Below are 16279 nucleotides of genomic sequence, written 5' to 3'. Positions count from 1 at the left end.
GATTAGTTAACTACGTAAGGTAGCAGAATGGTACCGACAGTGTTGACACAGTTACCGGTTGTGTAACTAATTTTTTAATTGTAACCAACCAATTCGAAAGGACGATTTGTACCACACCAGCAAATTAAATGCTGTTTTTGTTAATCGACTGAAAATCCGATTTCGTCAAAGTTCCACAAGTTGCACGAAGTATTATTGATATTTGCTTCAAGAAACTACTTTTGAAGGCTATTGAAGTAACTTGCCGCTTTTTTCTCATCTGTGCAAATGGAAACCCTGAGAGACGAAATGTTGATGGATGTCAAAGGCTATCTATGCTAAATTACGTTTTAACTAATTATTTATTAATTTAGCTACGCTCATCTTAATGCATCAGTGATGGCAATTAGCATACTTACTCTCCCCCACCCCCATCCCCACACCCCCACCCACCCCCTCCTGATAACATTATTCTGTGTATTTGGCTCAACTTTTTTTTCGAAACTCAATTTTGAAGAGAGAATCTTAATCGTCATAATATCTTCTAGAAAACTCACTTTTTTAGTTCAGTTAAATTAAATTTTAGTTTTTAGCGTTTAATGTTGACTTTTTTTGCAAAAATCCATACGCATTAATATAAATTTCCAAACGTTTTTGGCAAAGTGCAATCAACGATTTAAAAAGTTGTTTTGTAATAGCAAAATGAAGAATGTTTTCAGTAAGATTTGAACGCTGTTCGATGAATAAGTAAAAAAAGTCGTGCTGGAAAAAATAAAAAGTTTTTAAATGTCAGTTAGTAAAAATAACTTTTAAAAAGACTAATTTTAAGCTTCTTATAAAAAAGATGGCTGTCTATTGCGGTTGAAAGATTTAAGAATAGAAATGAATTTTGTTCAAACATTGTATATATTTGAATATTGTATGCAAGTAAGATTTCTCTGTAACCAAATAGCTAGCTAAAAACTATCGCCAGATTTTGTCTTTGTTTTCTTGTTTAAAAGAAATTCATTGCTAAAATATGAAAAAAAAAGTATCAAGTGGTTCAGTACATGTTAAGCGCTGTAAGGCAGAAACAAGCAATCAAATTATTAGTTATAAATTAATATTTAGATTTTTTTATTAACCTTATTTAAAATCATTAATAAAAGTACTTGAAACCTTTTGCTTTTCATTGCAAATTTAAAACTATTTTTAAAAGAAAAACTGATAAAATACCCCATCATTAAGAATGAAAAGAAAGAAAATCACGGTTCAATAAGAATGTTATATTAAGAATATTTAGAATTCTTAATAAGAATGTATCATTTGTTGCTGTTCTTTTTGCGGTTTTATATTTCTTTTTTCCCGTGATTTTCTTCGGTCCAACCCTTCATTTTTTATTAAGGAGAACGTAACTTGTCTCCTTCGCCGAGCTTCTGAGGAACATCACTTCCGAAATTTTATTGACACGTGCACATAGCACAATCTTACTTTACATGATATTTACCTTGAGTCTAAAATTTAGAATACTAATTTTAATTTACTGTTTAATTAACTGAAATTTTTGTAATTTTGTTTGATAATGAAAGTAAAATAAATTGTTTCCCATTTTTTTCTCGAGAAACATTAAGTAGGTATCTTGTAATCAATTGCTAAAAATAAAATAGGAGAAATATATGACATATATTAGTACTTGCGTTCTATTTAAGGAATAGTCATTAGACTCCAAAAGATAATTTTTAACATGCATATGATGACACCACAAACTAAATGCCTAAACGTTTTATGTATCTATGAAGAATTTTAAAAGTTTTTACTGTATGTATGTATGTATGTATGTATGTATGTATGTATGTATGTATGTATGTATGTATGTATGTATGTATGTATGTATGTATGTATGTATGTATGTGGGTGTGTTTGCTTGTATTTGCAGATATATGTATCTATGTACAAATGTATATGTATATATGAACAGATACATATATATTTCCCAGATGTATGTACAGAGATTTACATATGTATACATACATATGCATATAGACATTCATACATATTTTCATGCATAACTATAGAGATGATACTTTGGTGTTTTTCTTTTAAAAGCATAAAATAAGATGTCTAAAGAAGAGTTCCAAGAAAAACCTGCTGTTACCAATGAAGAAGCATTAAGAAATTTGATGAAAGAATCATTAATGAAAGTCACCAATTCATCTTTAAACATACGGAAATCAATATATTTGGAAAAACTTTCTCACTGCATTGAAAATGAAAGTATAATTTTTATTTTTTATCTTATGTGTGAGTATATATATATATATATATATATATATATATATATATATATATATATATATATATATATATATATATATATATATATATATATATATATATACTCAAAGGTTGGTAATACCATAAGGAAAACCAAAATATAGAAGTTGTTTTGAAAGTTTTAAAATAAAGTAATAATGAAATTTGGTGATGTTTTTGATGACTTTACATTGCATAGTATTGTTTTGCTTTTGCTAAGCATAATGCTATGAAATTGAACAAAATTTAGTTATGAAGTGAACAAACATGAAAAGTGAACAAAAGTTATGACTGAACAAAACTTAAAGAGTAGAAATTTATATATTATCTAACATCATACATAATATTTATATTCTGATTTTCTGTAACACCTTGATTAAAAGATTTAAATTTAATTTTAAATTAATCTAAACCCTCTTATTAGTTTCCAGGTCTTAATAGCAATATACACATAATAATTCCTAATGCAAATGCAAGTTTGAAAACTCATTAGATATGTATCTTAAATTATTATCAACATTTGCTCAAAAATACCTAGTGTTCTTTTCAGGTTTTCAGGATGCACATTTGAAGGGAATAGTAAAGATAATAAAGTTGTCTATATTACGGTACAGGTAGGTGTTGTTCATACATTCAGTATGTGAAAGTCATATATCATTGCTTTATTTGATGTTTTAATTTTTACTGAATTCATTTTAGAGATAAAAAGTCTAGATCTTTAGTGGTATCTTTTGTTCAGAGGGTTCTTGTGAAATATGGTGAGTTTAATTCAAAATTTATCTTTTCCCTTTCAGTATAATTATTTTTTTGTATTAAATAAGATTTACTGGCTTGTTTTTGTTTATTTATTTTTATTTTTTTAAATTTTTAATTGTTAATTAATTACTTTTTGCACTAGGAAAAAATTTTGGAAAGCTTCTTTTAGCTGAAATTCAACCTCAGGCTGTTGCACTTGCAAAATCAAACTCAAGGTAAATGTAAATTACATTAATAATGAACAAATCTGTACATTCAATCATGTCTAGTGCCTACAAGGTTTAGTTTACTGTGTGATCTTTGTCAGATGATCAAGTTTAGTTTATCCAGTTGAAAAACTTAACCATTTTTTTTAATGAACTCATCTTTTTTACTCTTTAATACAAAATTTTAACTCACAGACGTTTTACAAAAGTATGCTAAAATGCATTTAAAAGTAACTCATGGTCCTCAAAATTTTTGATCAATTTTAACATTACAGTGTAAATTGGGACATTTAGAATAAATATGAAAAATTTACACCTAAAAGTATGTCTCAATCTTAATTTAATTGTAATTCTCCATTAATATTTGCTGATAGCTCTTTAGAGCTTCAAGTTACTGACTGTGTCAGATTTAAATGATCAAGCAACATATTAAGTTATAATAATTTATTAAGTTATAATAATAATAATAATATAATATAATATTATTAAGTTATAATAATTTAAAAAAACAAAACAAAAACAAACAAACTAATCCTCACACACAGTTGTTTTATCCAAATATTCTTTTAGCAAATTGTTCAGTACCATAATAAAAATGACTACTGATTTAAAAGGGTCTGAATGTTCTGTGGCTGAGTTCAGTTAGGAAGAACTTTACAAAACTCTCATTAACTGCTATCCACAACTGCTAAACTGCACATCATATCACAAATGAATTTGAATAAGCTCAAATGAGATCTGGATCTTCAAAAGAACAAGGCAGAAGTGTTAAATTCAACACTAGACCAGCAGAGCCTCCTGGCAAGTGATGTCTGTACACCATGACCTTCAGAAATATCTTATTCTGTTTTTTGACCAGATGGTATTGCTGTTTGTATCAGCATCTGTAGTTAAATATCGGTCATTAACATAAATTTTAATCCAGACAAGCGGAGTTTGTTAATATTTCCAAGATGAGTCTTTAAGGTGTATTGCTACATAATGGCAATCAGCTACCAGCAGTTACAGCTGCAAAGCAGTTTCAATATAAGACACAAATGAAATCTTAAAAGCACTCTTAATTTGCATTACCTATTCAACTGAAGAGCGCTTTCAAGTTTTCATTTTTTAATACATTTTTATCTGAATATCTTACCATCAAATTATGGAGCAGTGAGTGACCAGCTTGGGGAGCACTTTCATCAAGATGCTAGAGCTATGTAATAAAATATCAAGGTAAATCAAGTCCATCAATACTTTCAGATTTTTGCTGGGGATCTGTGAGTAATTCTTTTCCTGAATACAAAAGAGAAGTCAAGACAAACAAATATAAACTGAAGATTAATGAGCATTTTAACCTTGTTTAGTAATTTAATTTTTCTTGATAAGCAATAAATTTTATTTATCGACTGTTATAATTAACTTATTTTCAAAAAAAGTATATGAGTGAATATACATGCATGTATTAAATTGCATTATTTCATGGTCTAAAAATAGAAAATAATGCAAAAAAAGCAGTCCTACATCCAATGGTGATTTTTATTCTATAATATAATGCCTTAGAAAGCATCTCCAACTTAAAATGCTAATATCAAGAGATATTAGCATTTTAAGTTGGAGATGATGAGGAAAAATAGCCATCTTATTCCTATCAAAATTTATGCTGAAAATGACCTAACTCCCTTCTAAAAGCAATTGAACTTATACATACATTTTTATTGGATTTTGTATTGTCTTGAAAAAAGCTTTAAATTTTTTTGGTCTTACTGTTGAAAAGACTGATAAAATTGATTGATTGATCCAAATGTAATTGAGTGATCCAATCTTGATAAAACATCATTTGAACCCAGTACCAGAATCCAGCACAAACATCAAAAATGATTCAATCTCTGAGCAAAAAGTTTCAATTTCTTCAATAAAATCTTCATTATATTTTTTATGTGTTTGGTTTGATTGAAAAAAATGTTTCAGACAGTTTTCCTGTTTTGACAATCTTATCTTAAAAATAGCTTTCAGCTCCACTGCCTTTGGGTGAAAACTTGTTAAGGAATGTCACTAATTTTTTCATGTTATCATTTGAGAGATTAGTTGCTTATTGAATGTTTAGCATTTCAGAAACTTAAATTTTTTTAGAAGTATCTAATTTTGGAAAATTTGAAGTAAGAGTTTGAATAAGCAGTTTTGATCCTGAAATTTGGCTCAATATTTGGTTTCATTACAAGATGTTTCCTTTCCTTTTATTATTTGTCTTGGTAATTTTTCTGCTGAATATGGCATTGAGTAATTGTCAGTAAATGGAATTGAAATTAAAGAGTGCAATCAATGAATGAAGATTGCTTTTGATAGAATCTTCTTTATAGAGATTTGACATGTTGCAAAGGGCTTCAGATACTTTTTGGTCATGGAAATCGATTTTAGTTTTTAAGAATTTTTTTACCAGCTTCTTCCCATAAAAATTTATTTCTATCGCTTTTTGAAAGGCAAACTAAACAGACTTTTGACTCAGCGTGTGGTTTAGTTTTGGTGTGTGACTTAGTGACTCAAAGTGTAGTTTAGTGGTTTTAGTGGTCACTCAAAGTGTGGTTGAGTTTTGACTCAAAGTGTGGTTTAGTGCTGTGTGTAACATCTACTTTTTTTCATTTGTCTTGAAAAATATTTTACATCTTGTCAAGAAACTAGTTTGAATTATTATAATTTATTATAATTATTATAATTTACAGTTTCATTTTTAGTGAATACTTTCATAGCAACTTGTAGTGAAACCTGTAAATTGCATCCTTGTAAAACCAATAAAGTTGCTGATATAATTGTTTAAAGTTTCAACAAATACATGACAAGTTTAAACTTTTAACAATTTAAAAATATTACATAGTGTTGGCAATAGGTGTGAATTGATTCATCATTTGATTTTACTTTTGATGATTAAAAACCAGTTAATCCTCCCAAATTATCTACAAATTCAGAAACCGTGAAACAAAAGTTGAAACTGTGAAACAGCAAAAAAACTGTTATTGGAGCTTTTTCCTTTTTCATTTCTTTTTTGTTTTCTTTCATTTATTTAACTTTAAAAAAATCTCTCTTTTGTGCTATTAAAATATTGTCAGACCTTTTAGAGAAGCCTGGGATCTAAACAGTTTTATTTTAGTTACAATTTCTGTTAAAACATTTTTTGTATTCAATATTTTTCTGGTTTTTATGTTATAAATTTATATATATATATATATTTTTAAAAAATTCCTCAATTAAAGGTTTTGATTTTCTCACATGTCAAAAAGCTATCTTGAGAATCAAATCCGTTAGTACTTAACTTTAGAAAATTTTTCTTGTATTTCTTTCATTTTCTCAAACTGTGGTTTACCTATTTCCTGTAGTTAATGTTTTCTTGCAAATCAATAAATGTAAACTTCCCTATGCATGAAAACAAGAATTAACTAAAAAATAACTTATTTTTAAATATTAGCATTTGTAATTCATTTAGATATGGTTAATTTCTGAATTTTAATAAGCATGAAAATTTGTACAACAGTGCTATTAAAGTTATGAAGTTTTATGAGGACAATATAAATAGTTAATATATTTTAAATTTTATTTTAGTTATGCAGGAGCATCAGCAGCAATGTTTTTACTATCATGGTGCAATGAAATATCTAAATCAATTGGAGTGGATTCTGATGAGAATATTTTCAATATTTTAGTGGAAGTTCAGATGCTAGCTTACAGTGCAATTTGTGCACATCAATCAAGAAGAGGAAATCGTTTACTAAGCACTGCAAAAAGAACTCTTACAAAGAATAAGGTTAAACAAATTATTACACAGTGTAAGAGGATGTTATATAATTCATTTACTGCTGGTAAAGTAAGGCTTGTAAGAGTTTTATACCATCTGTCATTTAAATACCAATATAAGCAGACTGTATTATACAAAGATACAGAGTATGGCTGAACTATTTAATTAATCCTTCAAATTATTTTTAGATCTATTGATTTGTTTTACAAGGTATGTTTTTTTGACATCAAATATTTTTAGACATCTGAATTATTTTTGAAGTACATAGAGGTTATACTAAAAATTGGAAAGTTTGAGGTTTGTAACTTTTGAAATGTTTTTTGAAATTCCAAAGAAGATAAATAGTAATTATATATTATATTTAGAAAACTATCAAAGTTTGTGTCCTAAATTATAAAACACAGACCATTTTATTGCAATTTTAACTTCTTTATTGCATTTGATCCCAAGTTTAATAGTTTTATTAATAATTTTCATAGTTTTAAATTTTCCTAATACTTAATGTTTCTATTTTTAAGTTTTCTTAGTACTTGATGTTTCTATTTTAGAATGAGTCTATGCCTTTGATTGGATTGATATTCCAGTATTTGACTTTACATAAATCTGTTTCATTGGTTGATGATACAAAAAAGGTATTATCTCTTTGACCAATAACTATCAAAAGTAAGGTAGTACCTTTTTAAATAGCATTCCTGAATAAACTTTGAACAAGATTTTTTTAAAAAGAAAAATGTTTCATATTTTAGAAAATGTTGGTTGATATGTTTGTCCGCAACTGTATACAAACTAAAGTAGCTGCACCAAAACATTCCCTGGTAACCAATATTGGAAAATGGTTTTATATTTTATTTGATGTTTTGTCAATGAAGTTTTAATCAAATACGAATTAAAATAAAAAACAACAAACAAATGCAATCTCCAAGTTTTAGACTTTTATTTAAAGTTTTTAACTTTTTTAAGGAAAACAATAAAATAGAAAATAAGTTAAAAGTGGTATGTAATAAATAATATGTTACACTTTCAGCTCCCTCAATTAAAGTCTTAAATTACAAGTATTTGTTTAACTTTTATAAAGCATATATAAAAAAAATACACTTAAATTTGAAATACTATAGTGATACTAGATGAATACAAGTAAAATTGCCACTTGAAAGAGGTTGTTACTAAAATATGATTCTCCTAACATATAGTAATACCTAATTTATACTGTTTTTGTTATTTATTCTCATTATGCCTAAAATTTATTTAGGAACAAATAAAGCCAATGTTAAAGTATTTGACGCATACTGATTTTCAAGAGATTTTTCCTGATATTAAGAAGGGCCTTTTGAGAAATCCAGAGACAATATTACAAGGTGACATTTTTAGAATAAGGCCAACATTACAGATTATGCTGTTTTTCTTATGCAAGATTTTAATTGCAGTTATCACTATATTTCTTTTTGCATTAGAACACAATTCTAATGCAAAAGAAATGCAGGCAAATATCATTAGTAAAATGATAAATCCTAAAGTAAATTTAAGTAATGGTAATAATACATTCTCTAATTTTTTTTTGTAAATTTTTTAGCTGTTGGGTTCTTCTTTTTTGGTTTATCAATTGATCTCTCTCAGTATATTGATGATTTGGCCCAGTATATTCCTGGTGATTTCTTTTTGTACTTTTTAAAGAATTTTTTGTAATTTTTTAAGGTTTTTAAAAGAATTTACTAATAAAAAATAATAATTAAGATAAAAGAAAAGGTTTTTATTGGTAATCTTCCATTAACCTGGTATTTATTACAAGTGATAAATGCTTACTTATAATGAAAACAAAGAAATTGCGATCTGCATATTTAAATTAAAAAAAAAAAAATTAAATGCATACATGTAATAAAAACGAAGAGAGTGCTATCTGCATATTTAAATTAAAAAAATTTTTAGTAAAACCTTTTCTTGAAGCTGTGAATTCTTATGAAATAAGAAAATATTATTTAAATAAAAAAAATTGACATTAAAACTTTTAGAATTAGTGTCACAATCAAATGTTTTATACCATCTGTTTCTTAGTGTTGTTTTCTTGTTTATTTGATGTAAATTGGCTAAAAGTGTAATATATAAAGTTAGAAATAAGAAAACATAATTTTGGGTAGATTTTTATAAATTTTTTTGATGTTTTATTTTAGTTCATTTTACATCTCAGAGTGCAGCTTTGCGAGATGATGCAGTTTTTGCTATTGAAAAAGTTGCTCAACAATGTAGTGATCAAAATGCTCTTCGCAAACTTATTCAGCAGTTGATCAAGATACTATCAGGTTATCTTACATTTGCCACAGTTGCAGGATTATTTTAGAAAAATTTCTTTTAAACTATAAAAAAAAAAAATTTTTTTTGGTTTATTATAAGTACTATTATTTTTGCAAAGCTCTTTAAAAGTTTTTTTTGATGAATAAAACATTTTTTATTTCATACTTTGTTTAAACTTTTCAGAAAACTTTTTCAACTTTTTCAGGTTCAGAAGGAAAACTATCTCTTCCTGAGCAAAGAGTTTCAGTATTTCTAGCCATTGAGAGTGTTGCAAACACATCAGGTAGTGCTGGTAATATGGAAATGCTTGCAATGTTTACATTTGATCAGCTTTCTCCATTTGTTCTTGAAGAAGGTAATCTTTGTTCATTTTAGGATATGAGAAAAGGGTGCACTTTTTTAGTTTAAAAGTATATATTGATAATGATTTATCAGTAAATAACTTTTAGGTGTTTAATAGTTTATTATCTTAATTTACTATTATAATTATTTTAATTGTTTTCATTATCTCATTGTTAATCTAAATATTTATACACTTGATGGAAAATTTTTTTTTAAATTACCTTGATAATGGTCAGTGAATGATTAAAATATATGTATAAATATATATATGTATATAGGCCGTTTCTACTTGAAGCGCAATACGCTCTATGCAGCCATATGCTACTCGGAGAGCAATACTTTGTACGCATGCGCTAAATTTTTTTTTTTTTTTTTTAAAAAATCTTGTTGATGTTAACCCTTATCCCAATCCCTATCCTTATCCCTATCCCTAACCCTAACCCTTACCCTAACCCTAACCACCTATCTAACCAGCTTTATTGTGAAATATAAATTGCACTGTTGTAATAAAATAATTGCGCATGCGTGTACAATATTGCGCTCTGAGCAGCTTATGGCTATGTAGAGCGCATTGCGCTCTATGAAGACACTTCAATGTATATATATATGTATATATATATGTATATATATATGTATATATATGTATATATTTATGTATATATATATATATATATATATATATATATATATATATATATATATATATATATATATATATATATATATATATATATATATATATATATATATATACATACATGTATGTATATGTATATGTGATATATTTGGCATAATAAATCTGCATTCCTAAACTGGGTTCTCTATGACTACAGGTTTTGCTAAATATTTTAAACTGAGTAATGATCAAATATTTTTTATGTTAACTTTCAGTACTCTTGTCATTAACCTTTATTTAAGTAACAGCAAATTTGAAGTCAGTCAATTTGCGCAAACATTTGCTGTGGCCATACATTACAAATAACCAGAAATTCAATTTTTTTTTTTTTTTTTTACAAACTCAAGAACCTTCTAAAATGTGGTCAAAAATATGGATACCAAGCTGAATAATGTGATTTCTAATCTGGAGTATTTACTATGGTGTTTAATAACCTTAGAAGGCATTGTATAAAAAATCCTTTTAAATATTGGCTCAAGATATAGTTAGAAAAAAAATCTTAAATAAGACTATTCTGCAGAACATATTCTGAAAAAATAACTGCTACTTGTAATATAGTTTATTTAATTTTTAGCAATTAACCTTTATTATATATGTATATATATTTCTTTTGTCTACAATAAGAAGCACGCTAATTTAGAATGATAGTAACCAACTAAGAAGGAGTGGTAACTGATTAAAGATTAATCTAAGTGACATTTACTATGGTGGCCAGGCTACTATACTGCTCCAGTGAATTTTTTGTCTGGAAGAATTCATTCTGAAGTTTAATAAAGACAAATCAATATTCAAGTGCAAACGTATCAAGTGCAAACACATCTGATATTTTACAGGCTCTTGATGTTGTTGAGTTAAGTGGCTTTTGGGAAAAGAGACTGATATAATAAAATATAATTAAGTTATTTTGTTTTTACTTCAAAATCTTAGAGACCAAAATACTAATATAGTTCAAAATTTATTTACTGTTGTCTCTAAGAGAACTAATTAAAGAAGAAATAATTAAATTGCTTGTTTACTTTGCTATTTAGATAATCTAGAAGACTATAAGTAAGATTGAGAATTACCAGAAAATCTTTTAAAATACCCAAATAAAAATGAAAATACTAAAAAAAAAGGTATATGCATATTTATTTCTATATTTAACCAAAAGAAATGTGAACTAGAAGTAAAAGTAGTTTGGGACCAATTAGAAATAAAAAGTAAAAGCTGAAGAATTCACAGAAATAAACTCACCTACAACTTCATTAACTGGAAGAACTAAAGAACTATCTTGTAATTCATCCTCTTAAGAACTCTTGGCTTGTATTAAATGTGAAATTGCATTACTTAAGAGCACTGAAAAGGGATAAACCTCTTTGGAAAAAGATTCACTACGCAACTTTAAGTCTTCCTCCATATTCTGTAAAAGCAGAAAGTAATTTAATTGCTGCTGGTTTGTTTCTTACTACATTATGAACAGTTTAAAAAATAATACTATTAGTAACTTATGTTTTTAAGGATTATATCTAATGAAAGAAAAGAAAAATTTTTAGGATAATTCAGGAAAATGTTTAGATGTAGCAGTGGATTATTTCAGTATATTTTTATAAAACTAACATTCTGTTTTACTGGAACTATAAATATCAAAATGTACAAAAGTGTCTGCTGAAGCATCTGCTACTCTGTTTTAAGACACTCAACCATTATACATTTTTTGTCTACTTTTTTTTTGCCTTATCTTGCTTCTGATGATTACTTTCAAGAGTAATGTTAAAAAACCAGATCAAGTCAAAATTAAATGACTGAGACAAAGCAGTTTTATAAAAATAACAAAGTAAGTTTTGACATTCTCCTAATAGTTCTGAAAACCATCCTGTTGGGTACTATTGTGCTCTGATCAAAGTGGTTTTAAAGAAGAGATATATGACTTCTTATAAAATACTATAACTTTCATATAAATGGACAGGAGCCATTTTAGTTTTTGGAAGAGTCTAAGTCTAAGTTAAGATGAAGTTAATTTAAGATGACATGCAGTTTGTTTGTAATCACATCTATAAGACTTTGAAAAAAACAATTTATAAGATTAGTTTTTTAAAAGGCTGTTTATTTCATAGCTGTGTAAGAGTAATTCTCAATTTCTGGGGTATCTTTTCATGCAACTGAATCCCCTTTTTTTCATGCAGTGGTTAAAATGTTTTCTATGAACATTTTCAAAGTTAGATTTTAAAAGTTCACTTTCCACAGGTGAACCACTGTCGCTTTGAATTTTATTGAGACTACGACTAGTTTTGTTAAAAATATAATTTTTGAATCTTTGAGCCAAAGTTTGCAAGAAATTTCCTTTTCCAATGTTTTTATGTAACCTTAATTTCGAGTTTAGAACTACAAACATATTCCATGAACTTTTAAATTTATTTTTGCTCCAGGATAAAATGATTAAAAAAAATAAAATTTGCTTTACAACAAACTTTATTTTTCTAAATTTTAACTGTTTAATCATTTGATGTTATTTCACTAGTGTTACACCTAAAGGGCTATACTACATAACATGCTGTTTCACTAAAATAATTCATTTGATTTTTTTTTTCTTATTTTGCATAAAAAGGTTCCTCAATCTTCATTATTTTACAGGAGCATAACTCATACTTTATTTTTATATAATTTTTTTTTTTTAATTACCTTCGGTTGAAAAGTTTACGAATAGTGTATTAAAAGTTTAAAAGATTGATAAACAAATACTACAATAAAACACTGTGGAAAAAATAAAAAAACTGTAATAACATATTATATGCTGAAACATCTGCATAATTTTTTATACAAAAAAGAAAAGTAAGCATATTTTGTAATTTTTGTACATATTTTGTTTGTCATCATAAAAAAACCTTTTCAACATTTTTGAACAAATATTTTTAGTGAAATGCTATGTTTTTACACTGATGTATGATAAATATCATTTAGCAAAAACGTTTCCATTAGTTATTCATTTTTGTTCAATAGATTTGAATGTTTTTATATTTCATATCTATTGAACAAAAATGAATGTTTATATTAAAACATAAAGTATTTTAAAGAAAAAAAAAAAAAAAAAAAAATTATTGCCTACTATTTATTGAATTGCTACTAATAAAAAATTACAATATCAAAAAAAAAAAAAAAACAACAAATAAAAAATTGTTCTTCAAATCTTTAATTTAAAAAAAGACATTAATTAACCATATTAGTTGACATTTTGAAACGATAATTGTATCTTAACACTAATCATGATGTAAAAGAGATTTTTGATTATTTGGGTTCAACATTTAGAATTTTCCAAATTACTGCTGGCATTTTTATAGGTCATGAAGGGGCATTAACACAAGCTCTTAACACAATGAAGATTTGGGCAAAGCACTTTGTAGTAAATCTTCCGAACAACTTTGTAGATTTTATCAAGGTAATGTAATTTTTTAAATTACTGCAATCATTTTATAAAATTTGAAAGGAGGAAAGTATTCTTAATTATAATGATAGCTTAACCTGTTATTAAATTACCTTATTTTATCAGTTTTTTTGAATTACAGCTCTTGGTAATAAACCTTTTGACCAAGAAAAAGTGATTCTTTTAAAATATTTTGAAAATTTTTCATTGTTTTATACTTTTTACATATAGAAAGGAGTAAATGGAAAGCTAACTTCACCAACTATTCGAGCTCATTACTTTCAAATGGCAAAAGAAGCCATTAAAGGTTTAAAATATTTAATTTGCAATTTGAATTTATCAACATTTGTACATTTTAAGATTGTTTGGCACAAGCTATATCTCTTAACTATTAGCATTTGCAATAGTTTTTAATTCCCATTTGGTTTATTTTAATTTATTTAATGTGAAGTACCAATATATTTTTTTTTTTTGAACTTTAAATTTGATTCCTGTTTCCTATTTACATTTTGCTGAATAAAGTGCTCAATATTTTAACAAAGTCCTTCAAGTTTATTGGTTTTTTTTTTTTTTCATTACAAAACAATATAAACCAAAAATATCTAAAAATTTTAATAAATGTTGTTTTATGATGCTTTTGAAAAAATGATTTTTTTATAGTCTATCTTTCTGTCTAGGAAACAATGTTCTTCAAGGCATTCAGTTATTGGATCTTCTTGTGCAGGTTTAATATTAAATATTTATTTGTGCTTAAATACATATACAGATTGACAGATATTTGTATATACATACATATTTACATGTACATCTACATTTATATATATATATATATATATATATATATATATATATATATATATATATATATATATATATATATATATATATATATATATATATATATATATATATATATATATTTATATTTATATGTATAAATATATATATATTTATATGTATATATATATATATACAGTGCTTCCAGAAAGTATTAGCGCACTCGTAATTTTTTTATTATGGACAACTTCAAATCAATATAAATTGTAAAGTAATTTAAATTTTGAACTAATTTTTTTTTTTAAATGAAAGGTAAAAGTAATGAAATTAAATTATAATGTCAAATATTGTCAACCTGCTTGTTTTTTTTATGAGTTAATTAGAAGTTTAATGATTACTCGGAAAAATTTCTGAAATTAAGCGTGCAAAAGTATTAGCGCACTCATTTAAAATGTATTAGCACACTCGTTTAATTCCTTTGAGAAAAACTTTTTTGGTTAATTTTTGTTAAAAACTCTCTGCTGATTAATAATAGTCAATAAAAAAATATAAGAGGAATAAATTGAAGTGGCGGAAAATCATTTGAAATACAGCTAGTTAAAACTTTAAAATTGCAACAACAAAAATATGGGTTTAAGGAGCATATCAATTGAAACAAAGTGGCAAGTTGTTGGCCTGAACAAAAGTGGTCTCAGCAATCGAGAAATCGGGCGTCAACTTGATATCAGTGAATGCAGCGTTAGAACAACGCTCAAAAATTATAATGAGTTTGGAACAGTCAAAGACAAAAGTCGCTCTGGTCGTCCCAAAAAAATGTCAGAAAGGGACGAAAATAAAGCAGTTATGCTCGCTAGACGCAACCCAAACATGAGCATAGCCGAAATCGACTCAGACCTGAATACAGCGTTGGGTGCACATCAAGTTAGCCAATCAACAATTAGCAAGCTTATGAAGAAAAAACACCTCTATTCATACCTTGCAACAAAGAAGCCACTATTAAGCATCAAAGACCGTCTCAAGCGTAGAAAATGGTGCAAAGAGAGAGCTGCATGGACTGTAGAGCAATGGAGAAAAGTAATTTTCTCGGACGAGTCAAATTTTGAAATTATTAATCGCAAGAAAAGGGTTGTTGCGAGGAGATACAAAAACGAAAAATATAATCCTCGTTTTATCATGTCAAAAGTTCAAGGAGGAGGAGGTTCAATTAGCATTTGGGGCTGCATTGCTGGATCTAGCAATGGACTGGCGCATCTTTACACTGATCGCCTTAATCAACATCGATATAGAGAGATATTAGAAGATTATTTAAAGCCATCAATGGACGTTTTCAAGGCTGACTCCACCTGGCAATTTCAACAAGATAACGCTCCTTGCCACACAGCACGCTCAATAAAGCAATACATGGAAGAAAAACGGTTGAATCTAATGCCTTGGCCCGCTCGCTCACCTGATTTAAATCCTATTGAAAATCTTTGGAGTTGGATGGACTGCAAATTACAAAAAAGCAAGCCCACTAACTTGGTGCAGCTCAAAACGCAAATCCAAGAGTTGTGGAACACCGTGCCACAAGAACTAATCAGAAAACTTATAGATTCTATGCCGCGTAGAGTCTTGGCATGCCTTAAAAACAAAGGTGGTCACATAAAGTATTAAACTTTCTTAGAAACTTTCTTTGAAAAACTGTAAGTGCGCTAATACTTTTGCACGCTTAATTTCAGACATTTTTCCGAGTAGTCATTAAACTTCTAATTAACTCATAAAAAAAACTAGCAGGTTGACAATATTTGACATTATAATTTAAT

The 16279-nt window shown here is 27.0% G+C and overlaps 1 protein-coding gene across 1 annotated transcript in view; it reads left to right on the top strand.

The window, feature by feature from the left end:
* The first annotated feature begins 2032 nt into the window (after positions 1-2032).
* Positions 2033-16279, top strand: part of LOC145189265 (stalled ribosome sensor GCN1-like) — a 40244-nt gene continuing 25997 nt past the window's right edge. The window contains exons 1-15 of the mRNA XM_090068322.1: positions 2033-2232; positions 2822-2885; positions 2971-3029; positions 3170-3242; positions 6807-7008; positions 7240-7296; positions 7548-7631; positions 7746-7814; positions 8249-8354; positions 8570-8644; positions 9165-9293; positions 9491-9640; positions 13618-13715; positions 13932-14007; positions 14378-14424. Coding sequence (XP_089924448.1) covers positions 2076-2232; positions 2822-2885; positions 2971-3029; positions 3170-3242; positions 6807-7008; positions 7240-7296; positions 7548-7631; positions 7746-7814; positions 8249-8354; positions 8570-8644; positions 9165-9293; positions 9491-9640; positions 13618-13715; positions 13932-14007; positions 14378-14424 — 1446 coding nt within the window. The 5' untranslated portion in view covers positions 2033-2075. The remainder of the gene's footprint in view (positions 2233-2821; positions 2886-2970; positions 3030-3169; positions 3243-6806; positions 7009-7239; positions 7297-7547; positions 7632-7745; positions 7815-8248; positions 8355-8569; positions 8645-9164; positions 9294-9490; positions 9641-13617; positions 13716-13931; positions 14008-14377; positions 14425-16279) is intronic.

The sequence above is a fragment of the Hydra viridissima genome, unplaced genomic scaffold (genome assembly GCF_058129835.1).
Source record: "Hydra viridissima isolate aposymbiotic clone 2 unplaced genomic scaffold, HvirCarnegie_v1 scaffold_12, whole genome shotgun sequence".
NCBI lineage: Eukaryota > Metazoa > Cnidaria > Hydrozoa > Anthoathecata > Hydridae > Hydra > Hydra viridissima.
This window is presented reverse-complemented; position numbering and strand designations above follow the sequence as displayed.